The sequence below is a fragment of the Xenopus laevis genome, chromosome 4L (assembly GCF_017654675.1).
Source record: "Xenopus laevis strain J_2021 chromosome 4L, Xenopus_laevis_v10.1, whole genome shotgun sequence".
Lineage (NCBI taxonomy): Eukaryota > Metazoa > Chordata > Amphibia > Anura > Pipidae > Xenopus > Xenopus laevis.
Window position 1 is genome coordinate 545,512 of NC_054377.1, and position 26,800 is coordinate 572,311.

General features: G+C 46.8%; 1 protein-coding gene across 5 annotated transcripts in view; it reads left to right on the forward strand.

Annotated features, from left to right (window-relative positions):
- LOC108713435 (ATP-binding cassette sub-family C member 8) overlaps positions 1-26,800 on the forward strand; it is a 51,559-nt gene continuing 24,759 nt past the window's right edge. For 2 of the 5 annotated variants that reach the window (XM_041589640.1, XM_041589642.1), the window contains exons 1-11: positions 1-626; positions 4,675-4,816; positions 5,891-6,012; positions 9,031-9,197; positions 12,213-12,455; positions 14,019-14,207; positions 14,747-14,911; positions 17,347-17,502; positions 17,785-17,919; positions 18,743-18,905; positions 24,277-24,317. In XM_041589640.1, the coding sequence (XP_041445574.1) occupies positions 479-626; positions 4,675-4,816; positions 5,891-6,012; positions 9,031-9,197; positions 12,213-12,455; positions 14,019-14,207; positions 14,747-14,911; positions 17,347-17,502; positions 17,785-17,919; positions 18,743-18,905; positions 24,277-24,317 (1,671 nt within the window). In that variant the 5' untranslated portion in view covers positions 1-478. The remainder of the gene's footprint in view (positions 627-4,674; positions 4,817-5,890; positions 6,013-9,030; positions 9,198-12,212; positions 12,456-14,018; positions 14,208-14,746; positions 14,912-17,346; positions 17,503-17,784; positions 17,920-18,742; positions 18,906-24,276; positions 24,318-26,800) is intronic. The other 3 variants (XM_041589638.1, XM_041589641.1, XM_041589639.1) reach the window with 2 other exon arrangements.

The window sequence follows — 26,800 nt, forward strand, 5'->3', positions numbered from 1 at the left end:
TGCTCCAGCACAAAAGCAGCTCCGGAGCCTCCTCGAGCTGAGAGTAAGAGCAGGAGCCGCAGAGCTGAGACCCTCACAGTCCCCCAGATCTGACACAAGGACATCACTGCTGACCCCTGCGTCCCTCCTGCCTGACCCCTGCGTCCCTCCTGCCCCTCCTCCTGCTGCTCAAGGTCCCTCTTCTGTCCCCACCTGGGGGTAATGAAAGTGCTGCTCCTGGAAGTGTCTCTCCTGTGCCCTCCTGCTTGTGCTCAAAGAGGCCCCCCTTTCCCCTGCTGGGGGTGCTGACTGGCCCCCCTCTCCTGCCTGAGTCACGGTGCTTGAGGGGTGCATGGAGTGTGGCCCTTTGTGAGTGGGGATGGATCTACCCCCAGCCCTTGTCTATTTATTGGATGTTCCCAAGGGGGACCCCCCCAGCTGTGCCGTCCCAAGGTCTGTGGCCCCTCGTGCCCCCCTGTGAGCCGGTCCCAGTGGCACCATGTCCCTGGCTTTCTGTGGCAACGAGAACGACTCTCAGGCTTATAATGTGGATAAGGGGGTCCTGAACAACGGCTGCTTTGTAGATGCCCTCAATGTGGTCCCCCACGTATTCCTGCTCTTCATCACCTTCCCCATCCTCTTCATTGGTAAGTGACTGTGGCTACTACTTACCTTCATGTGGCTAATGACTGGCATTTGTACTGCACCATTGTGTCCTGTAATGCAACTCACTGCACCTACTCACTGCTCCTCCTGATGGATCCCAGGGACCCCCCAAACTTCAGTCATTCCCATGTGTCTGTGCTGAAGAGCTTGCAGCTCAAACATGTTGTCTTGTTGGAAATGATGTGATTCCAGGAAAATGTGTCTGTGCCGGGCATTAAACCTACAGTATTTACCCATACGGGCACCACTTTATAGGGGCATCAGAAACTTCTCCAACTTCATCCTGCTCTGGAAAGTGGGCTCCCTGGTGGGTCCCATTGGGTTGTTCTGATCTATAGTAGGGTGGGAGTTTCTGGAGGACTAGGTGGGTTCTCTGCTGGGTCCCATTAGAAGGCTGTGAGTTTCTGGAGGACATGGTGGACTCCCTGGTGGGTCCCATTGGGTTGGACTGATTTATATCAAGGTGGAAATATCTAAAGGACATTGTGGGTTCTCTGGTGGGTCCCATTGGGTTGGACTGATCTATTGTAGGCTGGGAGTTTCTGGAGGACATGGTGGGCTCTCTGGTGGGTCCCATTGGGTTGACTTGTTCTATTTCAGGGTGGAAGTATCTAAAGGACATGGTGGGTTCTCTGGTGGGTCCCATTGGGTTGGACTGATCTATTGTAGGCAGGGAGTTTCTGGAGGACATGGTGGGCTCTCTGGTGGGTCCAATTTGGTTGACCTGATCTATTATAGGCTGAGAGTTTCTAAAGGACATGATGGGCTCCCTGGTGGGTCCCATTGGGTTGACTTGATCTATATCAGGGTGGGAGTATATAAAGGACATGGTGGGCTCTCAATTGGGAATGTAGAGGAGAAGGTGACTAACTCCCAGTTTGCAGCACATGGATCTGACGTGCCGGGAGTTTCAGTGATTCCTGGGCTCCGGCCACTAATAAGCCAATAATTCCTTTCCCTGGAGGTTCCTCTCGTGTCCCAATAAATCTGTCACATTTTTGGCTCATAGTCACTTAGCAGCCGCCTCGCTTGGCAGCCACATGGGTTTCAGAGACATTCCAGTTGTGCCCAGAATAGAAGGAGCCTGGGAGTGAGGGGGTAACAGGGCACCTTTATGGGAATTCTCACTGATTAAACAGTAAATCTGGGGGGAATGTTACTCATGTGGGTCCTCCGCCCCCCGACACAAGGGGAAACGTCCAGATGTAAAACTAAAATATTTACATTATGGCCACTCCATGTCAATGTCTGTATCTTGTGGTGCTTAGGAAGTGACATGTAAGGGTTAATACGTGAGTATCACTTTAAATTAACCTGTACATGCGTGATACTCAGAGTTCCCTGTATAACTCAGCCTGCAGCCTTGTGCCTTTATATGGTCACAGAACAACCCCTCAGTGACTTCTAATATCCTTATCATTTACAGTAGGGGGTACATTATTCCTTATACGAGTACTAATATATCAGTGATATGTTTATCTTAACTTAGTGATTCATATGAAAGAAATCAGAAATCATATCAAGCCCCTGTATAATGCTCTATATTGCACAGCCCAGTGGAAGGAGGAGTTTGTTTATACAGAGGCTGCTGATTTGTGCTGTCAGGGATCAGGAAGTAGAATGATGGGATTTCTAGTTGTACCGGTACCTACTGTACATAAAGCTGCTCGTTGCTTGGATGAATGGTAGAGACGAGGGTGCTCCCAGCTTGTAATGGGATATTGTGTTAGGCAACAGAAGCTGCTGGGAGATGTAGTTCACTGTAGGACTGTGAGTATATCCCCTCCCCATTAACATTTCCATTAATGTTCCCCCCCTCCCCCAGCAGGTCTGATAGTAACAGAAATGACAGTAAAGACAAAGGGCACAGGATCAATATCCAGAGAGACCCATTAGCACCAGTAAGTGGTTTCATCAGGCCCAGGTGCCTCTGTCTGGCAGTGCAAGGGTTAATCCTGGTTTAATTCCGTAGGAAAGAAACACAGACAGGGATTGGTTTAGATGGTCCAGCTCCTCCCTGCTTATAATAAATAATAGTGACCCCACAATTTGTAGCTGATAATAGTGACACCCCTAAAATTTCCTCAATGTACAATGGTCCTGCCCTTCTGCTTCCTGTGGCTCCTCATGGGCAGGGCCTGGCAGTGCATTCTGGGTATTCTCTGCTCAAGCCCTGTCTCTCCGTGTCTCTGATTGGTTAGTGTGTAACAGGGAGTCATGGAGCTGCTGGGAGTCTTTATATTATGGGGGTGCAATGTATTACTATGGGGGGGCAGCAGTTGCCACGTCTTCCTTTAAACTGTGCCACGAGGTACAGGGAGTCCCACAATCTCCGACTGCTGTTCCCACTCAAGTAATCCCACCACTGGGTAACCATGGCAACTGTCAGTCAGAAACGGGGGGCCTGTAATTTACACCGTTACTTCTTTCATATTCTGTAAGTAATTAAAGCAAAATAATTATGCGCCAGTTACTGACTCATTGGAGCTGGTACTGGTCTCCTGCAGATCTAATGGGCTCAATGTATCAATGTAATGGCACCGGGGCCCAATGGAACCACAGTCTGATGCCCACTCAGTAACAAGCTGCAACTGTCATATTTACTATGATATGATTGGCTGGGACCTCAGTGACCCGCAGAACCAGACACAATGGGTAAAGTGGAATCAATAAATGATTAACCTGTTATTCCGTGGCTTCTGCACCTTATTCCCAGGGGCCCATATCCATGTCTTGGAGACAGATTTAGGGCCCGAGAACTGGATTAGAACTAATTCTGCTGCTCGTTGGCCAGAGAAAATTTATAGTGATCCCCCTAAACAGCACCCACTCTTAGTGCCGGAGCCACAGATACAGCAATCCTGTGTTGTTTTATAAATAAACTTCAAGGTTCTGATCCATTTCAGTGATTTTCAGGGAAGGAGGAGTTTCCTGGAAGTGATACTTAGTTACAAAGAGAGAGAGAAGTTCTGCAAATGAGGGAAGTTCAGACACCCCCATATTTATGTAGTCACTTCCAACTCAAACTGGGGCCCCTGGCGATGTAGGAGGCTTCTGTGTGGCCCTATGTTTGAGCTGATTTGTATTCAGGGGCCCCGGGGCCTCAGACACTGTATTGGTTTGTCGCTCACACTTGGACTTTGATTGTTGCAGTCGCAGCAGTGAGAACGACATCTGCTACAATTGCTACTGAGTCGATTTCATACCTCCCAATATTTTGGAAGTAAAAAGAGGGACAAAAATTTTTTTCGCAAGTAGTGCGCCGAAATTTTTTGATCACGCCCCTTTCTGTGGTCACACCCCCTGATTACCATGTTAATTTTACAAAATTTGGCAGGTTATGAAAGTTTGAAAATATTTCTCCTTATCTAAACTGTTTTTTTGTGTCTCAAAATTGTTACAAAGTATCTTATTTGCACCTGTTAGCTGTTCTGGGCTCTCTGCTAAAAGCCAATTAAGTGAGAAACTTAGTTTCTTTTTCTGGTTGTTCAGTGCAGAGAAAAGAGGGACTTTCCAGTACAAATGAGGGACTGCGGGTTGAGCTGTCAAAAGAGGGACTGTCCCTCCGAAAAAGGGACAGTTGGGAGGTATGCGATTTCACTAGGGCTGACGGATTGTACCAGAATTGTTCTGCAACTTCTCCCCTTTATCAAATCGTTTCCACAAAATCTGCTCCGTTCCCCCCTAATTCCTATTGGTCTTTTGCTTTCGGACTCTGATTGGGAAATGATAAACTGTCAGCAGGTACAGGCCTGGCACCCAGAAAATTCACTCTCATCTTCGTTATAGAATGTGGGTTCCCCCTTAAAGGGCTGCACCTGTCACCTTGATGAACAGGAGTCGCCCCATTATTTTGCCCAAATTCCACATTCATGTAGAACCTTAACCCCCCATGAGTCCCCCATGTTTATTATAAGACCTTGTAATACTGAGCTCATTGCACTGGGAGGGAGAGTGAGACTAAATCATACTGAGAATTGTTATTAACCTCTTGTGCCCCAGTCTGATGTGTCTTTTGTGCCCTCACAGGATGGGGGAGCCAGAGCTCCAAAGTGCACATCCATCACAGCACGTGGCTGCACTTCCCGGGGCACAACCTGCGCTGGATTCTCACCTTCATCCTCCTCTTCGTCCTCGTGTGTGAAATTGCTGAAGGGATCGTGTCTGATGGGTAACAACCAAAACCACCAAACAGCCAACGTCCCCCCAACCCGGGAACCCCAGCACGTGGGACCCTCATTAATGGGCTCAGGGGTCTGGGAAGGGTTAATGGGCACATCCAATCAGCAGCTTTATATGAGTGACCCCCCAAAGAGCCAATAGAATCAGTGCAGAACCTTTGGTCGCTGGGAACAAGGAGTGACCCAAGAATCAGTGTTGTGACTCGGGAGAAGGGAATTCGGGGGGATTAGGGTGATGCTCTGACCTGCGACCTCCCCATATAAACATTTACTTTAAGTCCAATAATATTATTTAATGGGGAATGTTTGTGCGCAAATCTGACGGGGGCTGCGGGTCACTGGGAGTCCGGAGGTTCAGGGAGTTCAGCAGAGGGAAGGGAGTTGGGGATTTACTGGGGAAAACAATAAACACACTGAGTGATCACAATAAAAACTCAAGGGAAAGTAAAACATCAGTCTGGGACAGTGAGAGTGAAATTCACTGATGAGTGTGAGAGTGAAAATGGGAATAATGGTGTTGCGAAGAGCAGGTTTAGGGGGAATGTTTAGATGGGGCCCCTGGAGAGTTTCTTTCCCATATACCCCGGCTGTTCCCCAGTGCTGGAGTTCTTCCCCCTTTATACAAGGTTTAGGGGGATGGGAGTCTCTCTATGAGGGGCCCCTATAAAACACAAGGATAATGTTATTGTTATGGATGAAATACACAATGTGTGGGTGACTGTGAGTGGAGACCTCATACCAAGGCCCATTATTCTGCACTAACCCAGGGGCCACATGTATATACAGACCTGAGTGCCACTAACCCAGGGGCCACTTGTATATACAGACCTGATTCCTTCTTACCCAGGGACCACATGTATATACAGACCTGAGTGCCACTAACCCAGGGGCCACTTGTATATACAGACCTGAGTGCCACTAACCCAGGGACCACATGTATATACAGACCTGAGTGCCACTAACCCAGGGGCCACATGTATATACAGACCTGAGTGCCACTAACCCAGGGGCCACATGTATATACAGACCTGAGTGCCACTAATCTAATTTTTTGTATTTCTCAGATTTTCCAAGTCGCGTCACTTGCACCTGTACATGCCGGCGGTGATGGCATTCCTGGCGGCTGTCACTTCCATTGTCTATTACCACAACATCGAGACGTCCAACTTCCCCAAGTTATTAATAGGTTTGTTCCATGTTCCATTCCTTCGTTATCTGCCCGGGTGTCTCGGAGACCTGTCCCTGCAGTTAAAGGAACACACACAATATATTGAGAGAGGAGACTGAGCTGGGACAGAGGAAACAAAACCATGGAAATCAGCAGCGCTATTAACCCTTACATGCAATGGATTGTGGGAAGGGGAGGGGGAGGGGATCGTGTTGGGAATGTAATAAACATGTAGGAGACACATCTCTGCTCAATTCCTGCCCCTCCCCCTCACCAGACCAATTCATTCTCATTTATTACTGAGAGAAAATTGAATCTGTAAGAACGAGAGCGAGACGGGGGGGGGGATTCCCATATCAACACTCTCATTTACATATAGAAATGAACAATAATATTATTAGTGCAGGAATAGAGGCCATTACCATCCCAGGCACATTATTCAATTACTGCCCATCTGTCTCTCCATCTCACCGGCCCTGAAGCACCCGCATCAACTGCAATACACAGGCAAGAGACAGTGGGGCAAGATGGAGACAGTGGGATAAGATGGAGACAGACAGTAGTGCAACATGAGAACAGTAGGGTAAGATGGAGACAGTAGAGGAAGATGGAGACAGTAGGACAAGATGGAGACAGTAGGACAAGAGGGAGACATTAGGACAATATGGAGACATTAGGACAAGATGGAGACAGTAGGACAAGATGGAGACAGTAGGACAAGATGGAGACATTAGGACAAGATGGAGACAGTAGGGTAAGATGGAGACAGTAGAACAAGATGAAGACAGTAGGACAAGATGGAGACAGTAGGGTAAGATGGAGACAGTAGGACAAGATGGAGACAGTAGGGCAAGATGGAGACAGTAGGGCAAGATGGAGACAGTAGGACAAGATGGAGACAGTAGGACAAGATGGAGACAGTAGGACAAGATGGAGACAGTAGAGGAAGATGGAGACAGTAGGACAAGATGGAGACAGTAGGACAAGAGGGAGACATTAGGACAATATGGAGACATTAGGACAAGATTGAGACAGTAGGACAATATGGAGACATTAGGACAAGATGGAGACAGTAGGACAAGATGGAGACAGTAGGACAAGATGGAGACATTAGGACAAGATGGAGACAGTAGGGTAAGATGGAGACAGTAGAACAAGATGAAGACAGTAGGACAAGATGGAGACAGTAGGACAAGATGGAGACAGTAGGACAAGATGGAGACATTAGGACAAGATGGAGACAGTAGGGTAAGATGGAGACAGTAGGACAAGATGGAGACAGTAGGGCAAGATGGAGACAGTAGGGCAAGATGGAGACAGTAGGACAAGATGGAGACAGTAGGACAAGATGGAGACAGTAGGACAAGATGGAGACAGTAGAGGAAGATGGAGACAGTAGGACAAGATGGAGACAGTAGGACAAGAGGGAGACATTAGGACAATATGGAGACATTAGGACAAGATTGAGACAGTAGGACAAGATGGAGACATTAGGACAAGATGGAGACAGTAGGGTAAGATGGAGACAGTAGGACAAGATGGAGACAGTAGGGCAAGATGGAGACAGTAGGGCAAGATGGAGACAGTAGGACAAGATGGAGACAGTAGGACAAGATGGAGACAGTAGGGCAAGATGGAGACAGTAGGACAAGATGGAGATAGTAGGGCAAGAGGGAGACAGTAGGACAAGATGGAGACAGTAGGGCAAGATGGAGACAGTAGGACAAGATGGAGACAGTAGGGCAAGATGGAGACAGTAGGGCAAGATGGAGACAGTAGGGCAAGATGGAGACAGTAGGGCAAGATGGAGACAGTAGGACAAGATGGAGACAGTAGGACAAGATGGAGGCAGTAGGACAAGATGGAGACAGTAGGACAAGATGGAGACAGTAGGGCAAAATGGAGACAGTAGGACAAGATGGAGACAGTAGGACAAGATGAAGACAGTAGGACAAGATGGAGACAGTAGGGCAAGATGGAGTCAGTATGGCAAGATGGAGACAGTAGGACAAGATGGAGACAGTAGGACAAGATGGAGACAGTAGGACAAGGTGGAGACAGTAGGGCAAAATGGAGACAGTAGGGCAAGATGGAGACAGTAGGACAAGGTGGAGACAGTAGGGCAAAATGGAGACAGTAGGACAAGATGGAGACAGTAGGACAAGATGGAGACAGTAGGACAAGATGGAGACAGTAGGACAAGGTGGAGACAGTAGGACAAGATGGAGACAGTAGGACAAGATGGAGACAGTAGGGCAAGATGGAGTCAGTATGGCAAGATGGAGACAGTAGGACAAGATGGAGACAGTAGGACAAGATGGAGACAGTAGGACAAGGTGGAGACAGTAGGGCAAAATGGAGACAGTAGGACAAGATGGAGACAGTAGGACAAGATGGAGACAGTAGGACAAGATGGAGACAGTAGGACAAGATGGAGACAGTAGGACAAGATGGAGACAGTAGGACAAGATGGAGACAGTAGGACAAGATGGAGACAGTAATATCGTATATAAGTGATGTCCAAGCTGAGGCCCCACATTTGTTGTCACAGTGAGAGACAAGAGCTGCAGGTTGGACACATGTGACAGTTCATCACTAACTGTCATGTCGGTACAGACAGAAACAACTAATCCCCTAAAACCCTCCCAAGCTCACATCCAGTTGTTCCTGGATTTAATACCCCCCTTTCATCTCTCTGACTTGGGGTCAATCTCATTGGAATCCCCAGTAGACAAGTCTCTCAGTAGTTGAGTGGGGGCATTAGCACGGCTGGGGGGTTTGGAGATCAATTTCCATTTAAAGTCTAGTGATTGGCGAGTGATTGCTGGAGGGACGTGAGTCAGATCAATGGTTCCCGGGGGCTCTCGTTTTACTCCCTGTGATACCCAACCTGTTGTTGTTGAACTACACTTTGCCACTGCAGCTTGAACCTCCCTAATTAAGTACCGACAATAAAGATCTGTATATTGGGGGGGGGGAGCTGCTTGTAATTGTCACCCCTTAGATATAAACTGCCCCATTCCCTCCTCTATACAGCGCTGCTAGTCTATTGGACGTTGGCCTTCATCACCAAAACCATCAAGTTTGTCAAGTTCTGTGATAATGGCGTCGGTTTCCTCCAACTTCGCTTCTGCCTCACGGGGCTCCTCGCCATTTTCTACGGGATGTTATTGGCTGTCGAGATAAATGTCATCCGGGTAAGGGTAAGTCTCTCTCTTAATTCTCTTTTTCTTCCCCTTTTCCCCCTTAAGTCAAATCCCCGTATTTCCAATTCTTTGAGTGGGGGCTGCCATACTGCTTATTCTGCTCAGCTGCAATATGTTTCTTAGACTTCAGTGAGTCCCTGCTGTCATTAAAATGTCATAAAATGATTGGAATTTGGTCAGGTTAATGTTGCCTTTAATTCAGAGAATATCTCATGACTGGAGCAATATGGACACGTTTGGGGTCGGGGAGGCAAGTTACAGAGTTATGTTGGAAAAAGTCCAATGTTTATCAAGTACTCAGTCTCTTTGTGTCAATACTCAGTACCCCATATTCACCCCAAAAGCTTGGGACGTGCCTCACCCCATGTCCAGACAATCATTAGCCCAACACAAAATGGGGAGAAGAAAGTTGGAGAGAAAGTTAATGAGGGGAAGAGAAAAAAAGGGAGAACACAAGTGAGAGGGGAGAACAGGGAAATAAGGGGGTGAGAAATGATACTTGGGGGTAACAGGAGAGGTGAAGCTTGAGTGATGGGGTGAGACAGGACATTGGGGGGAAAGGGAATAATTAGGGGAACAGGAGAAGGGAAAGTAGAGAGGAGGGGACACAAGGAGACAATGGAAGGAAAAGCGAGAGGAGGAGAGAAACTGAAGGGGAGAAGCTACAGAGATCAGATTCCCTTGGGCAAAGCTAAGAGTCATTAGATGCTGAGGGACAAGGTGGATACTCGGCCCTCAGATATAGTTGCAGCTGTCTGTACTCACTCCTAATGGCTGTACGGGCTGCGGCAGAGACATTGGTCACATGACTGTAACACAATGCGGCTCAGGAAGACAATGGTGAGGTTTCTGCCCCTGAAATGAGATCCGGAGTGGTGCTAGGGATTGGCTGTCACTCCCCGTACAACTCCCTGCTGCCTCTTGTCACTGAGTCTGACTGGGGGAATCAGGGGCACCATCCAGGGCATCTCAGTGCCAGTGTCAGGGCATAAATCTGATATATCACAAGCTGTCTGCTGATTTATGGAATAGGCTTGTCTGCATGGAGGTGGTTAGTATTATTACTGATCCTCTGGGTCCTGCATTCACTCCCAGCCTGGAGACTCTCTACAAGTTTATTCTCCCCATGTCTGCGGAGGTCCCGCCACACCCCAAATACTTACAGGCAGGTTAATTGGCTCCTGAGAAAAACTGCCTGATGGATATCTGTCAATTTTCACTAGATCTCAGGCAGGCTGCCACATTTAGATTGTAAGCCCACTGGGGCGGGGGCTGATGGGAATATTATACAGATCTTAAACTGTAAGTTTCCCATCAGGGACTCATGGCAGTGAATAATGGTAATGTGCTAGGGACTTTAAATTGTAAGCTCACTGGGACAGGGACTGATGGGAATATGACAGGGACCTTAGATTGTAAACTCATTGGGTCAGGGACTGATGGGAATGTGATAGGGACCTTAGATTGTAAGCTCACTGGGGCAGGGACTGATGGGAGTGTGATTGGGACCTTTGATTGTAAGCTCACTGGGGCAGGGACTGATGGGAGGATGATCGGGACTTTAGATTGTAAGCTCACTGGGGCAGGGACTGATGGCAGTGTGATAGGGCCTTAGATTGTAAGCTCACTGGGGTAGGGACTGATGGGAATGTGATAGGGACCTTAGATTGTAAGTTCACTGGGGCAGGAACTGATGGCAGTGTGATAGGGACATTAGATTGTAAGCTCACTGGGGCAGGGACTGATGGGAGTGTGGTAGGGACCTTAGAGTGTAAGCTCACTGGGGCAGGGACTGATGGGAGTGTGATAGGGACCTTAGATTGTAAGCTCACTGGGGTAGGGACTGATGGAAATGTGATAGGGACCTTAGATTGTAAGTTTACTGGGGAAGGGACTGATGGGAATGTGATAGGGACCTTAGATTGTAAGCTCACTGGGGCAGGGACTGATGGGAATGTGATAGTGACCTTAGATTGTAAGCTCACTGGGGCAGGGACTGATGGGAATGTGATAGGGACCTTAGATTGTAAACTCACTGGGGCAGGGACTGATGTGAACCAGTATAATCCTTGTACAAGGCTACAGAATATGTTGGTGCTACAGTATATAAATAAAAAATAATAATGTGACTTAAGGGGGAGACAGATATTTGATGGGTGCAGGTTGTAAATGGAGGGGTTGGGTCCCTCCTGCAGGTAAAATATCAGTCACTGATTAAACTGCCCCTGCCCTGCTGTTTGGCACAGAGGAGTGAATATCATATATCAGTAATGAGTACACAGGAAGCATCTGGTACGTGAGTGAGACGGAGCTGCCATGTAACAAACACCTCAGATATTGGGTTATCAGCGGCCCCTTCTTTTCATTTGTGCCAAGGACACAGGCTGGTAGAGGCGGGTACTGAGAAGTCTTTCCCTCATTTGCTTTTATTATTAATAACATTATGTTCCCCAGATGTCACCCCATGGCACCCACTTCTCTAATATGTTCCCCTCCAGCCATATCTATATCTCTATATACAGTAAATATGTTCCCCTCCAGCCATATCTATATCTCTATATACAGTAAATATGTTCCCCTCCAGTCATATCTATATCTCTATATACAGTATATATGTTCCCCTCCAGTCATATCTATATCTCTATATACAGTATATATGTTCCCCTCCAGTCATATCTATATCTCTATATACAGTAAATATGTTCCCCTCCAGTCATATCTATATCTCTATATACAGTATATATGTTCCCCTCCAGTCATATCTATATCTCTATATACAGTATATATGTTCCCCTCCAGTCATATCTATATCTCTATATACAGTAAATATGTTCCCCTCCAGTCATATCTATATCTCTATATACAGTATATATGTTCCCCTCCAGTCATATCTATATCTCTATATACAGTAAATATGTTCCCCTCCAGCACTGTGACAATCCCTCCTGCTTTTAACTTGCCCTTTACACCGCTGCCATTTTTCCCTTGAACCTTTCACCTGGTTTATTACAGAGATATGTCTTCTATAAACACCCCAAAGAGGTGAAACCCCCGGAGGACCTGCAGGATTTGGGGGTGCGCTTCCAGCAGCCGTTTGTTAATCTCCTGTCCAAGGGAACCTACTGGTGGATGAATTCCTTCATTAAAACTGCCCACAAGAAGCCCATCGACCTGAAAGCAATAGGGAAACTCCCCATCGCTATGAGAGCCCTCACCAATTACCTGCTGCTCAACAAGGCCTTCCAGTGCCAGAAGGTGAGTGGGGACTCAGACTGTGAGTGGAGACTCAGACTGTGAGAGGGGACTCAGACTGTGAGTGGGGACTCAGACTGTGAGTGGAGACTCAGACTGTGAGTGGGGACTCAGACTGTGAGTGGAGACTCAGACTGTGAGTGGGGACTCAGACTGTGAGTGGAGACTCAGACTGTGAGAGGGGACTCAGACTGTGAGTGGGGACTCAGACTGTGAGTGGAGACTCGGACTGAGTGGAGACTCAGACCGTGAGTGGGGACTCAGACTGTGAGTGGAGACTCCGACTGTGAGTGGGGACTTAGACTGTGAGTGGAGACTCAGACTGTGAGTGGGGACTTAGACTGTGAGTGGAGACTCAGACTGTGAGTGGGGACTCCGACTGTGAGAGGGGACTCCAACTGTGAGAGGGGACTCAGACTGTGAGTGGAGACTCAGACTGTGAGTGGAGACTCAGACTGTGAGTGGAGACTCAGACTGTGAGTGGGGATTCAGACTGTGAGAGGGGACTCAGAATGTGAGTGGAGACTTAGACTGTGAGTGGAGACTCATACTGTGAGTGGGGACTCAGACTGTGAGTGGGGACTCAGAATGTGAGTGGGGATTCAGACTGTGAGAGGGGACTCAGACTGTGAGTGGAGAATCAGACTGTGAGTGGAGACTCAGACTGTGAGTGGGGACTCAGACTGTGAGTAGAGACTCAGACTGTGAGTGGAGACTCAGACTGTGAGTAGGGACTCAGACTGTGAGTGGAGAGTAACATTGAGTTTTTTCCTCTGATCATCAGAAATATAATTTGCTCCTAATCTCAAGGTTACGTGATTGGCTGACTGTGTTCCTATTTATAATACTAATGATAACACTGAGAGATGGAGGCAAATGACCGTCTGTTACTCAGCCCCCCCCCCATTTATATGGAAATGTGATTGGCCGTTGGATTAGGGGTCTGGTTAATGCGAAGTCATTGGAGAAAAGATTCATCAGAAATCAGAATGAAACCAATAAAGGTCGTTATGTAATTATGTAATTAGTTCATCTGCCTGCGATTCTCTGATCTGGGAATAGAATTAAATGGGGTACAGGAGCGTGGGGGGCAGAATCAGGTTCAGGGTTCGTTTTTCCTTTGCACGGGGGGGAGTGTATTTCCTGGTACTCGTGTGACTGTCTCTACTTCCTTCACACGGGGGAGTGTATTTCCTGATGGGCTTAGGGTTAGGGGATCACAGTATAAAGGAGGGTGTTTTCTTTACCCATATATCTGGCCTATAGAGTGTAGCAAATGAAACTGCACCATCTATAGGTTGGCAGTAGAATAGCAGCAGATGTGGGACCTGCACTCACAGTACTGGGGGGTCTCGAGTCTCAGTGTATTTAATTACAGTTTGGCTGGGAGTGATCATTATAGTCTCTCTGACAACTCCCGGGAGCCTCTGCTTTATGGGTCTATTTGCGCAATGTATTTATTTGTGGGTCAAGAGACATTGGCCACAGTTGCCCTGAGGTTCATCACCCTAAGAGCCAATCACCTGACCCTCTTTCTTACCCAGAATTCTCTGTGTCCCTGCCCAGAGCAAGAGCTCGGTGAGTCCGGCTGGTCCGAGGCCCATCTGGTGTTCCCTGTGCCAAGCGTTTGGGAGGCCCCTCATCCTGAGCAGCATCTTCCGTATTCTGGCCGACATGTTGGGCTTTGCGGGGCCCCTCTGTATCTCTGGGATTGTCCATCACCTGAGCCAGGAGAACAAGACCTTCCACCCGCAGGTACCCCCCTACCCTACTGGGGCTTCATACTCCCATGGTGGGTTTGATAAATACACACTCATCTCTTGGGTTGTCCCCTGGGGAAGGTAAGTCTTACTGGTGACTTACTGGTGACCTACTGATGACTTACTGGTGTAGCTCCAGGGGGGATTCAGATGAGACCAGTGGGGCCCCTAATAGACACAAATACTGAGCCCCAAATGCAGGGGGAGAGTGATCTGAGAGTAGAGGCCGGAGGGGGTGCAGTGGAGGGGGCGGCACGGGGGACCCCAGGCCAAATCTCAGCTCTTTATGGACAAACTGAGGGTGGGGACGTGACTGGGGGCAGCGTAATAAGGTGCTGAGTGGGGGTTATTCATCTACACGCATTTATTCTGGTTCTCATTCCTCTTAGCAAAACCCAGAGCCTCCTGGGCTGAACTGTAGGGACTGAATCTCCCACGAGCTCCTCAGGGGCGGGTTTTAATTCTCTTGTCTCAACACTAGTGGCCCTATGATTTGGGGCCATTTTCTGATGACATTTTCACTCTGTTTCGCAGCCGATTTTCCTTGGCGTTTTCTTCATTTCCTCCCAAGAGTTTCTGGCCAACGCCTACGTCCTCGCCGTCCTCCTCTTCTTCGCTCTCCTCTTACAGAGAACCTTCCTGCAGGCCTCCTACTTTGTCGCCATAGAGACGGGCATCAACCTGCGCGGGGCCATACAGGTAAGTGAGAGCACTGCATTGTGGGAATGCCCTGTACAGCTATGGTACACTGACACCCCGTTATTCACTGGCACCCCATTAGTCACTGGCACCCATTAGTTAATGTGCCCCATTATTCACTGGTGCCAATATATTATATGATGTTAATTATACTTTAGAAATCAAAGGCTGCTATATCAGATTGAGTTGAACTACAGCTCCCAGAATGCCCTGCAAGCAGGAGGCTATAGGAGAATTCATTGCTCTGTAAACTGTCACAAGTCATTTGTCCCCCACCCATTGACTCAGTGATTGTGGTGCCTGGAAACGATTCCCCGGGAGGGATCAGTGTTTGCTCTGTGTGTCCCATAACTCTGTGCATTTAGCTCTCAGCTGCACTTGCCTCCTAAAATGCTGAGCAAACAGCTGCCCAGAACACTGCATCCCATAACCTGACTGCCCTTACAGTAAAGAACCCCTTCCTATACTGATGGTGAAATCTCCTTTCCTCCCCACCAATGAATCACTAATTCCCCCTCTCTTGGTAGGGAATCCCATAACCTGACTGCCCTTACAGTAAAGAACCCCTTCCTATACTGATGGTGAAATCTCCTTTCCTCCCCACCAATGAATCACTAATTCCCCCTCTCTTGGTAGGGAATCCCATAACCTGACTGTCCTTACAGTAAAGAACCCCCTTCCTATGCTGATGGTGAGATCTCCTTTCCTCCCCACCAATGAATCACTCATTCCCCCTCTCTTGGTAGGGAATCCCATAACCTGACTGTCCTTACAGTAAAGAACCCCTTCCTATACTGATGGTGGGATCTCCTTTCCTCCCCACCAATGAATTACTCATTCCCCCTCTCTTGGTAGGGAATCCCATAACCTGACTGTCCTTACAGTAAAGAACCCCTTCCTATGCTGATGGTGAGATCTCCTTTCCTCCCCACCAATGAATCACTCATTCCCCCTCTCTTGGTAGGGAATCCCATAACCTGACTGTCCTTACAGTAAAGAACCCCTTCCTATGCTGATGGTGAGATCTCCTTTCCTCCCCACCAATGAATTACTCATTCCCCCTCTCTTGGTAGGGAATCCCATAACCTGACTGCCCTTACAGTAAAGAACCCCTTCCTATGCTGATGGTGAGATCTCCTTTCCTCCCCACCAATGAATCACTCATTCCCCCTCTCTTGGTAGGGAATCCCATAACCTGACTGTCCTTACAGTAAAGAACCCCTTCCTATGCTGATGGTGAGATCTCCTTTCCTCCCCACCAATGAATCACTCATTCCCCCTCTCTTGGTAGGGAATCCCATAACCTGACTGTCCTTACAGTAAAGAACCCCTTCCTATGCTGATGGTGAGATCTCCTTTCCTCCCCACCAATGAATTACTCATTCCCCCTCTCTTGGTAGGGAATCCCATAACCTGACTGCCCTTACAGTAAAGAACCCCTTCCTATGCTGATGGTGAGATCTCCTTTCCTCCCCACCAATGAATCACTCATTCCCCTCTCTTGGTAGGGAATCCCATAACCTGACTGTCCTTACAGTAAAGAACCCCTTCCTATGCTGATGGTGAGATCTCCTTTCCTCCCCACCAATGAATCACTCATTCCCCTCTCTTGGTAGGGAATCCCATAACCTGACTGTCCTTACAGTAAAGAACCCCTTCCTATGCTGATGGTGAGATCTCCTTTCCTCCCCACCAATGAATCACTCATTCCCCTCTCTTGGTAGGGAATCCCATAACCTGACTGTCCTTACAGTAAAGAACCCCTTCCTATGCTGATGGTGAGATCTCCTTTCCTCTCCACCATTGAATAACTCCCCGTGTTATAGTAGTGAGACCTAAAACCTGTAGCAGGTGGATTTACAAGGCCAAGCTCAGTTGAGCCCTGGTCTCATTACAGAGTCTAATTAAATGCTAAATGGATGAAGATCTGAGAGTTGGGATTAAGGGACATTTTCACACCTAAAGGGGAATTTCCTTCTCATTTAAGGGAATAAAGGGACAATTAATTCGGGGGCAAGTGTGTAACTGACACGGAGCAACGTCGGGTTCAGTAGGAACATTTGGGAAATGAAGGAGAACTTTACATAAACCTTTAGTTCTTTGCAGAGAGACATGGTCAGCTTTGCAATTGGTCCTCATTTTATATTTATCTTTTCTGTGTTGTTTAATTCCGATGGGACACAGACTTGACGCCTAACGGATTATTTCCTGGGCTGTCGCCTATTTACATAGATATTGGGAACATACAATATTTATTAGCACTTCCTTGTTCCATTTGTTTTCTCATAAATAGTTATTCTATTCTATTGATATGTATAATTATGTGCCCATTAGGCCGGGAGCTGCCATATTGTCCGGGTGCAGCCTATTCAAGTGCCCACTAATAATATTAATAATAATGATGATGATGATGATGATGTGTGTCCCCACTGCAGACCAAGATCTACAACAAGATCATGCACCTCTCCACCTCTAACATGTCCATGGGGGAAATGAGTTCGGGGCAGATCTGTAACTTGGTGGCCATCGATACCAACCAGCTCATGTGGTTCTTCTTCTTGTGCCCCAATCTGTGGGCGATGCCAGTGCAGGTGAGACCAACCCATCATTGACTTGTGATTGCAGCATTTTTATGCCACAGCGGGTCAGACTCACTTTCTGTCTGGGGGTGGAGCTGCTTAGGAAATACTTGCAGCCTATTCCCAACTGTCAGTTCTTTGACTCCAGTATAGAATGGGACCAATGAGATCAGTGACTGGAGCCTGACAAGGTGATGTCACAGGTTGGGTTACCAAGGTTACACAGAAGGGCGCAGGGGGTTGCAGCAGGGAGTGTAGAATGGTCACATGTCTGTTTGCTCTTCTTGCCCCCAGATCATAGTGGGGGTCATTCTCCTGTACTACATACTGGGAATCAGCGCCTTGATTGGGGCCGTTGTGATTATCGTCCTGGCCCCCATCCAGTATTTTGTGGCTACGAAGCTCTCGCAGGCCCAGCGCAGCACCCTGGTGAGTGGGGGCAGCAATGTCTATAATGTGGGGCCCCCAGGGGCCCGGTGATCTGAGGGGGGGTGTTGTGGGTACAAAGACTAAGATCTGTCAGTATTAAAGTTTGTAATAGAAAGGGGGTCTGGGTGTCATTTGGGGGCACTGGCGTCTAGTAGCAAATATATCAGTAGGGGCCCCCCAATGGCATGTGAGCCCTCTATATCTGACTGTACATTCCAGGCTGGCGGGGGATTCATTATTTAGGGGTACCGGGGGGCATACTTATTGGTACCCCCCCAGCACTGTATTAACAACTAGAAGCAGTGGGAGGGCTGAGATTTACTGCTCCCCCCCCGGCAGACTCATATTCCCTGTATAAATAATGCGACTTGTTATTCCGGACCAATAATGCGACTTCATTAACACCGAATATTTCCCACTCGTTCCTCTGCCAAAGTCAATCTGCTCTAATCCCAGAATATTGTTCCTCTCCGGCCACCAATAACATTCACTGAGAACATTAATTGCACATTAAATCCACCCCTCTGTCGGCTCTGGGATAAAGGGCAACTTCACCTCTCACTGCGGCTGTTTTACAGGAAATAGTGGCTGTAGCACAAATGGTGAATAGGGGGCCCTGGGATTATTCTAAGGCTCTGATTGGCTACAGCTTGGTCAGTTAGTTCTCATGTGGAGCCCAAAGTCGGTTCCCTATGGGTACGTTGAGCAAAAGCAATTGCATAAGGTGCTCACAACACTGTTGGGCCATTTATGAAATGTTTGCCCCTTTTCTTTAAACCAACATAAGTTCAAAAGTCAGTTCCAATATATTGATCCATTGCAGGAATATTCTAATGAGCGTCTGAAGAAGACCAATGAGATGCTCCGGGGCATAAAGCTGCTGAAACTCTATTCCTGGGAGAACATATTCCACAGCAGCGTGGAGGAGACCAGACAGAAGGAGATGACCAGCCTGAAGGCCTTTGCCCTCTACACGTCTATATCAAGTACGGTCCTTTCTGCTTCTGTAGGAAAAGATGGAGACAGTTGGGCAAGATGGAGACAGTAGGACAAGACAGAGACAGTAGGACAATATGGAGACAGTAGAATAAGATGGAGACATTAGGGCAAGATGGAGACAGTAGGGCAAGATGGAGACAGTAGGGCAAGATGGAGACAGTAGGACAAGATGGAGACAGTAGGACAAGACGGAGACAGTAGGACAATATGGAGACAGTAGGACAAAATGGAGACAGTAGGGTAAGATGGAGGCAGTAGAATAAGATGGAGACATTAGGGCAAGATGGAGACAGTAGGGCAAGATGGAGACAGTAGGGCAAGATGGAGACAGTAGGACAAGATGGAGACAGTAGGACAATACGGAGACAGTAGGACAATATGGAGACAGTAGGACAAAATGGAGACAGTAGGGTAAGATGGAGACAGTAGGGCAAGATGGAGACAGTAGGGCAAGATGGAGACAGTAGGGCAAGATGGAGACAGTAGGGCAAGATGGAGACAGTAGGACAAGATGGAGACAGTATGACAAGATGGAGACAATTGGATAAGATGGAGACAGTAGGGCAAGATGGAGACAGTAGGGCAAGATGGAGACAGTAGGGCAAGATGGAGACAGTAGGGCAAGATGGAGACAGTAGGGCAAGATGGAGACAGTAGGGCAAGATGGAGACAGTAGGACAAGATGGAGACAGTAGGACAAGATGGAGACAGTAGGGCAAGATGGAGACAGTAGGGCAAGATGGAGACAGTAGGACAAGATGGAGACAGTAGGGCAAGATGGAGACAGTAGGGCAAGATGGAGACAGTAGGGTAGGGTGGAGACAAGATGGAGCTATTGGACATGGCCACTCAGGTTTAATATATAAGATGTGTAGAATATCACAGGGGTGAAATACTCTCCTAATATGAAATAGGACATTTGGTGCCAGGGGATGGTTTGTAGGCTCTGAATTAACAGACACAAATATAAAATGTGTAAAGCTATTCTAACTCGACTGTGTTACTGGCCCTTAAATAAATGAAACAGATGGAAGGTGAGTGCTGGGAAATGGCACTTAGTGATCATGTGATCCCCACTCTCAGAGCATTGAAGGGCAGAGCAATTAAGTGTTTCACTAATTAAAGTCTGCAACCAATGTGCTCATTATTCTTTTCTGTAAATAGGGCTAAATCCTTGTATCTGGCAGCTGTATGGAGAGCAAGGGGGCAGGTCCCAGTGTGAGTGCCAGTGTGAGTGTCAGTGTGAGTACCAGTGTTAGTGTCAGTGTGAGTGCCAGTGTTAGTGCCAGTGTGAGTGTCAGTGTGAGTGTCAGTGTGAGTGTCAGTGTGAGTCAGTGTGAGTGTCAGTGTGAGTGTCAGTGTGAGTGTCAGTGTGAGTGTCAGTGTGAGTGTGAGTGTCAGTGTGAGTCAGTGTGAGTGTCAGTGTGAGTGCCAGTGTGAGTGCCAGTGTGAGTGTCAGTGTGAGTGTCAGTGTGAGTCAGTGTGAGTGTCAGTGTGAGTGTCAGTGTGAGTGTCAGTGTGAGTCAGTGTGAGTGTCAGTGTGAGTGCCAGTGTGAGTGCCAGTGTGAGTGCCAGTGTGAGTGTCAGTGTGAGTCAGTGTGAGTGTCAGTGTGAGTGCCAGTGTTAGTGCCAGTGTGAGTGTCAGTGTGAGTGTCAGTGTGAGTGTCAGTGTGAGTCAGTGTGAGTGTCAGTGTGAGTGTCAGTGTGAGTCAGTGTGAGTGCCAGTGTTAGTGCCAGTGTTAGTGCCAGTTGAGTGTCAGTGTGAGTGTCAGTGTGAGTGTCAGTGTGAGTGTCAGTGTGAGTGTCAGTGTGAGTGTCAGTGTGAGTGTCAGTGTGAGTGCCAGTGTGAGTGTCAGTGTGAGTGCCAGTGTGAGTGTCAGTGTGAGTCAGTGTGAGTCAGTGTGAGTGTCAGTGTGAGTGCCAGTGTGAGTGCCAGTGTGAGTGCCAGTGTGTGAGTGTCAGTGTGAGTACCAGTGTGAGTACCAGTGTGAGTGCCAATGTGTGAGTGTCAGTGTGAGTGTCAGTGTGAGTGTCAGTGTGAGTGTCAGTATGAGTGTCAGTGTGAGTGTCAGTGTGAGTGCCAGGGTGAGTGTCAGTGTGAGTGCCAGTGTGAGTGTCAGTGTGAGTGTCAGTGTGAGTGTCAGTGTGAGTGTCAGTGTGAGTGTCAGTATGAGTGTCAGTGTGAGTGTCAGTGTGAGTGCCAGGGTGAGTGTCAGTGTGAGTGCCAGTGTGAGTGTCAGTGTGAGTGTCAGTGTGAGTGTCAGTGTGAGTGTCAGTGTGAGTGTCAGTGTGAGTGCCAGTGTGAGTACCAGGGATTCTAGAGAAGAGCCTCTGTGTCCAAATGTCAGTAAATCAGAGGGAGATGATTCTCTCTAATATTCTTTACCATAAGGCGAATTCATCTTGGGCTGAAATCTCTGGGGGGGAGACGTCCCCCTCTGTCTGTAGATAGAGGGGCAATTTACACTTATATTTACACTTATATTTACACTTATATTTACACTTATATTTACACTTATATTTACACTTATATTAACACTTCTTTTATTTACACTTATATTAACACTTATATTTACACTTATATTTACACTTATATTTACACTTATATTTACACTTCTTTTATTTACACTTATATTTACACTTATATTTACACTTATATTTACACTTATATTAACACTTATATTTACACTTTTATTTACACTTATATTTACACTTATATCTACACTTATATTTACACTTATATTTACACTTATATTTACACTTCTTTTATTTACACTTATATTTACACTTATATTTACACTTATATTTACACTTACATTAACACTTATATTTACACTTATATTTACACTTATATTATATATATATACTTATACTTATATATCTACACTTATATTTACACTTATATTTACACTTATATTAACACTTATATTTACACTTATATTTACACTTATATTAACACTTCTTTTATTTACACTTATATTTACACTTACATTAACACTTATATTTACACTTATATTTACACTTATATTATATATATATACTTATACTTATATATCTACACTTATATTTACACTTATATTTACACTTATATTAACACTTATATTTACACTTATATTTACACTTATATTAACACTTCTTTTATTTACACTTATATTTACACTTATATTAACACTTATATTTACACTTATATTTACACTTATATTTACACTTATATTTACACTTGTTTTAACACTTCTTTTATTTACACTTATATTTACACTTATATTTACACTTATATTTACACTTATATTAACACTTATATTTACACTTATATTTACACTTATATTTACACTTATATTTACACTTATATTTACACTGATGTTGTGTCTGTGGGGAAGAGATTCCTCCCGTGTTTCTCTGTTACTAAGCCGCGGCCTGGAATAATAGGAGCAGCTTTGCAGTTGCTCTTTGTTGTTTCACTTTGAATAATCTATGGATTGGAGGGTTACAATGTTGTCCCCTATAATAAAGATAAATTTTCTTTGGGTGTCCTTATGTGACGCAGAGGTTCCCTAACTAATCCTGCTGCCTGGCAGCCACTGAATGGATCAGAACTGCAATCAGAACCTTATCATGTTACCGGGAAGTGTGAATTCCACCTCATTTAGCAGATAAGGCCCCACGGATCACAGATTTCTCTGATTTTACCACTTATTGTGCTGGTGCCAAATGGACCATTGAGTGAATATGATCCGGTCACAACACACTCCATTAATTCCATTCATTTGCCTCTTCTCTGGCACCGACAGGTTAAATCTGCAGCCAAAATAACCCCCGAGAGATACAAGGGGCAGATACCATTGTTACACCTGGGGGTGGGGGGTTAATTACAGAAATGTAGTGTAACCTTGTAACCCTGGCAACCATAGAGTCTATATATATATATATATATGTATATAGTCATCTTTATACAGCGCTGCTGGTATACACTGCTCTGTACATCACACCAGTACAATAATAGGAATAAATCTATATACATTGTATTCACACAGTGTATATAGAGAGGAACAACAGGGTGGGATTACTCAGGTGGGCTGGTCACTTACAGGAATGTTCTCTGGGGCATTAACCCCATTGAAAAGAATTAAAGGTGCAGCACAATTACTTCTGGCAGTGGTGTCGGGAGCTGCCATATTGAACAACTGGATGTCCCATTGGTTAGAGAAGCCCCAGAGCAGAATGAGGAGTTGATTGGTGTGTGTGGCCCTGACTTTCCTGCCTGTATTTACTAATTCCTGGCAAATGTCTCATATATCATAATGTATCAGAATAAAGGAGGCTGCCATATTGATTGACCTCGTGACTATTTGCCTCTTGGGGGGACTTGACATTGACACACAGGGAGGGGAACCTTGTTATCCTCTGGGTTAGAAATGAATTCATTTTCTTATGTGACCTTGACTTGATGGCCCATAAATATCCCAATCCTAAATATACAGCAGCCCTGATACCCCCCCAGCAACCCCTCACTGATTTATATGTCAATCAAAAAAGGACCCAGAGCCCCCCCCCAGCTTTCCTTTATAGGGGTCACCACATCTGTGTGTCTTCTACTTCTTACTCTCATAAATATCACTGATGTAAGGGGTTAATCATGCCCCCAACAAGGGCTTCATTGGTGCCTGAGATCAGACTATACCATTTAATAACGGGGGGGGGGGGGTTTAGTTCTTCTATGAGCGACTCAGGGATAATTCACTGCTGGAGGTACAACCTAATAAACTGCAGGAATTGGGGGGGATAAAGGAGAAGTATTTTATGGTATTTCTCAGGGGCTGTTCCTGCTGAATTGTACTTAGTACAAGGGAATAACTAGAGTTACTGTTATTGTAAAATGTGGGTTTAGAAATGAAACAGGTCCATGACCCCTTGTGTACAGACCAATCACAGACCTGTTATACATAATGTACATTTCATACGTTTCCTCACTGTCCCCACATCTGATGTAACAAATATCAGTATATCTGCAACATTTAAAGGTCAAACTAAGACACAAACAACCACATTGTCAGTTACTTTCTGGGCATTTACCCCAGTCAGTGCTTTATTAAAGGATAAGTAAAGATTCAATTACTTTACCCAACCAATGAGAGAAACCCCAATCCTCTGCCCTGGGCTGATGCTCCTCTTCTGTAAGAAATCAAAGTGATTAACACTGGTCCCTTCTCTGAATCTCAGGGGCAAAATGTGATAAAATGTAAATGTGTTCCACAGACCAATGGGGCAGATATCAAAGGGTTAATGGAATAGTCTCAGACTGGGGTGTGTGGCCTTTATACTGTTCCCCAAATCTAATGGATCTCCTGCTTCTCTCTGCAGTTTTCATGAATGCCGCCATACCCATTGCAGCCGTCCTCATTGTAAGTGCAAATATCACTCTCTATAAATTAACTTATATCTCTTCTGCTCTTGTGAGAATTCAGCTTGGGCACTAGAGAGACACATGGGGGAGAGAAGAGAGAGGATGGGGGAGAGTAAGGCCAAACAGTTGGGGGAGAAAAGGAAAGGAGAGGGGATGAGAGACAGAAGGAGAGAAGGGAAAGGGGGTTAGGGAGTAGAGAGACAAATGGGGGAGAGGAGAAATATAGAAGGGGAGAGAAGAGGGAGGATGGGGGAGAGTAAGGCCAAACAGTTGGGGAGAAAAGGAAAGAAGAGGGGATGAGAGACAGAAGGAGAGAAGGGAAAGGGGGTTAGGGAGTAGAGAGACAAATGGGGGAGAGGAGAAATATAGAAGGGGAGAGAAGAGGGAGGATGGGGGAGAGTAAGGCCAAACAGTTGGGGGACAAAAGGAAAGGAGAGGGGGTGAGAGACAGAAGGAGAGAAGGGAAAGGGGGTTAGGGAGTAGAGAGACAAATGGGGGAGAGGAGAAATATAGAAGGGGAGAGAAGAGGGAGGATGGGGGAGAGTAAGGCCAAACAGTTGGGGGAGAAAAGGAAAGGAGAGGGGATGAGAGACAGAAGGAGAGAAGGGAAAGGGGGTTAGGGAGTAGAGAGACAAATGGAGAGAGGAGAAATATAGAAGGGGAGAGAAGAGGGAGGATGGGGGAGAGTAAGGCCAAACAGTTGGGGGAGAAAAGGAAAGGAGAGGGGATGAGAGACAGAAGGAGAGAAGGGAAAGGGGGTTAGGGAGTAGAGAGACAAATGGGGGAGAGGAGAAATATAGAAGGGGAGAGAAGAGGGAGGATGGGGGAGAGTAAGGCCAAACAGTTGGGGGAGAAAAGGAAAGGAGAGGGGATGAGAGACAGAAGGAGAGAAGGGAAAGGGGGTTAGGGAGTAGAGAGACAAATGGGGGAGAGGAGAAATATAGAAGGGGAGAGAAGAGGGAGGATGGGGGAGAGTAAGGCCAAACAGTTGGGGGAGAAAAGGAAAGAAGAGGGGATGAGAGACAGAAGGAGAGAAGGGAAAGGGGGTTAGGGAGTAGAGAGACAAATGGGGGAGAGGAGAAATATAGAAGGGGAGAGAAGAGGGAGGATGGGGGAGAGTAAGGCCAAACAGTTGGGGGACAAAAGGAAAGGAGAGGGGGTGAGAGACAGAAGGAGAGAAGGGAAAGGGGGTTAGGGAGTAGAGAGACAAATGGGGGAGAGGAGAAATATAGAAGGGGAGAGAAGAGGGAGGATGGGGGGAGAGTAAGGCTAAACAGTTGGGGAGAAAAGGAAAGGAGAGGGGATGAGAGACAGAAGGAGAGAAGGGAAAGGGGGTTTGGGAGTAGAGAGACAAATGGGGGAGAGGAGAAATATAGAAGGGGAGAGAAGAGGGAGGATGGGGGAGAGTAAGGCCAAACAGTTGGGGGAGAAAAGGAAAGGAGAGGGGATGAGAGACAGAAGGAGAGAAGGGAAAGGGGGTTAGGGAGTAGAGAGACAAATGGGGAGAGGAGAAATATAGAAGGGGAGAGAAGAGGGAGGATGGGGGAGAGTAAGGCCAAACAGTTGGGGGATAAAAGGAAAGGAGAGGGGATGAGAGACAGAAGGAGAGAAGGGAAAGGGGGTTAGGGAGTAGAGAGACAAATAGGGGAGAGGAGAAATATAGAAGGGGAGAGAAGAGGGAGGATGGGGGAGAGTAAGGCCAAACAGTTGGGGGTGAAAAGGAGAGGAGAGGGGATGAGAGACAGAAGGAGAGAAGGGAAAGGGGGTTAGGGAGTAGAGAGACAAATAGGGGAGAGGAGAAATATAGAAGGGGAGAGAAGAGGGAGGATGGGGGAGAGTAAGGCCAAACAGTTGGGGGAGAAAAGGAAAGGAGAGGGGATGAGAGACAGAAGGAGAGAAGGGAAAGGGGGTTAGGGAGTAGAGAGACAAATAGGGGAGAGGAGAAATATAGAAGGGGAGAGAAGAGGGAGGATGGGGAGAGTAAGGCCAAACAGTTGGGGGTGAAAAGGAAAGGAGAGGGGATGAGAGACAGAAGGAGAGAAGGGAAAGGGGGTTAGGGGGTAGAGAGACAAATGGGGGAGAGGAGAAATATAGAAGGGGAGAGAAGAGGGAGGATGGGGGAGAGTAAGGCAAAACAATTGGGGGAGTATATAATAGCCGGTGCTGCTCTGTTCTTGTTTATCTGAATCTTCTCCCTCGCGTCCTCCTCCTCTCATTGTGTTACACTCAGGTGGGAACATTGCAGAGAGATGGGGTCAAACTCTATTAATAAGAGAAATCACGGGGTGAGGTGGCAGGAGATGAGAGGAAATTGGATTTCAGTGGGGTCGGCAGAAGGGGGTGACAGAGGAGAAGTTTTAAGGAAGGGAAGGAGGAGAGGAATGGGCTGGTAGTTGCAGAACTGTATCTAAATCCATTGAGAAATATGCCTTATGAGAAGTTATGTTGCACTATTAGGGGCAGTTATTATGTTGCACTATC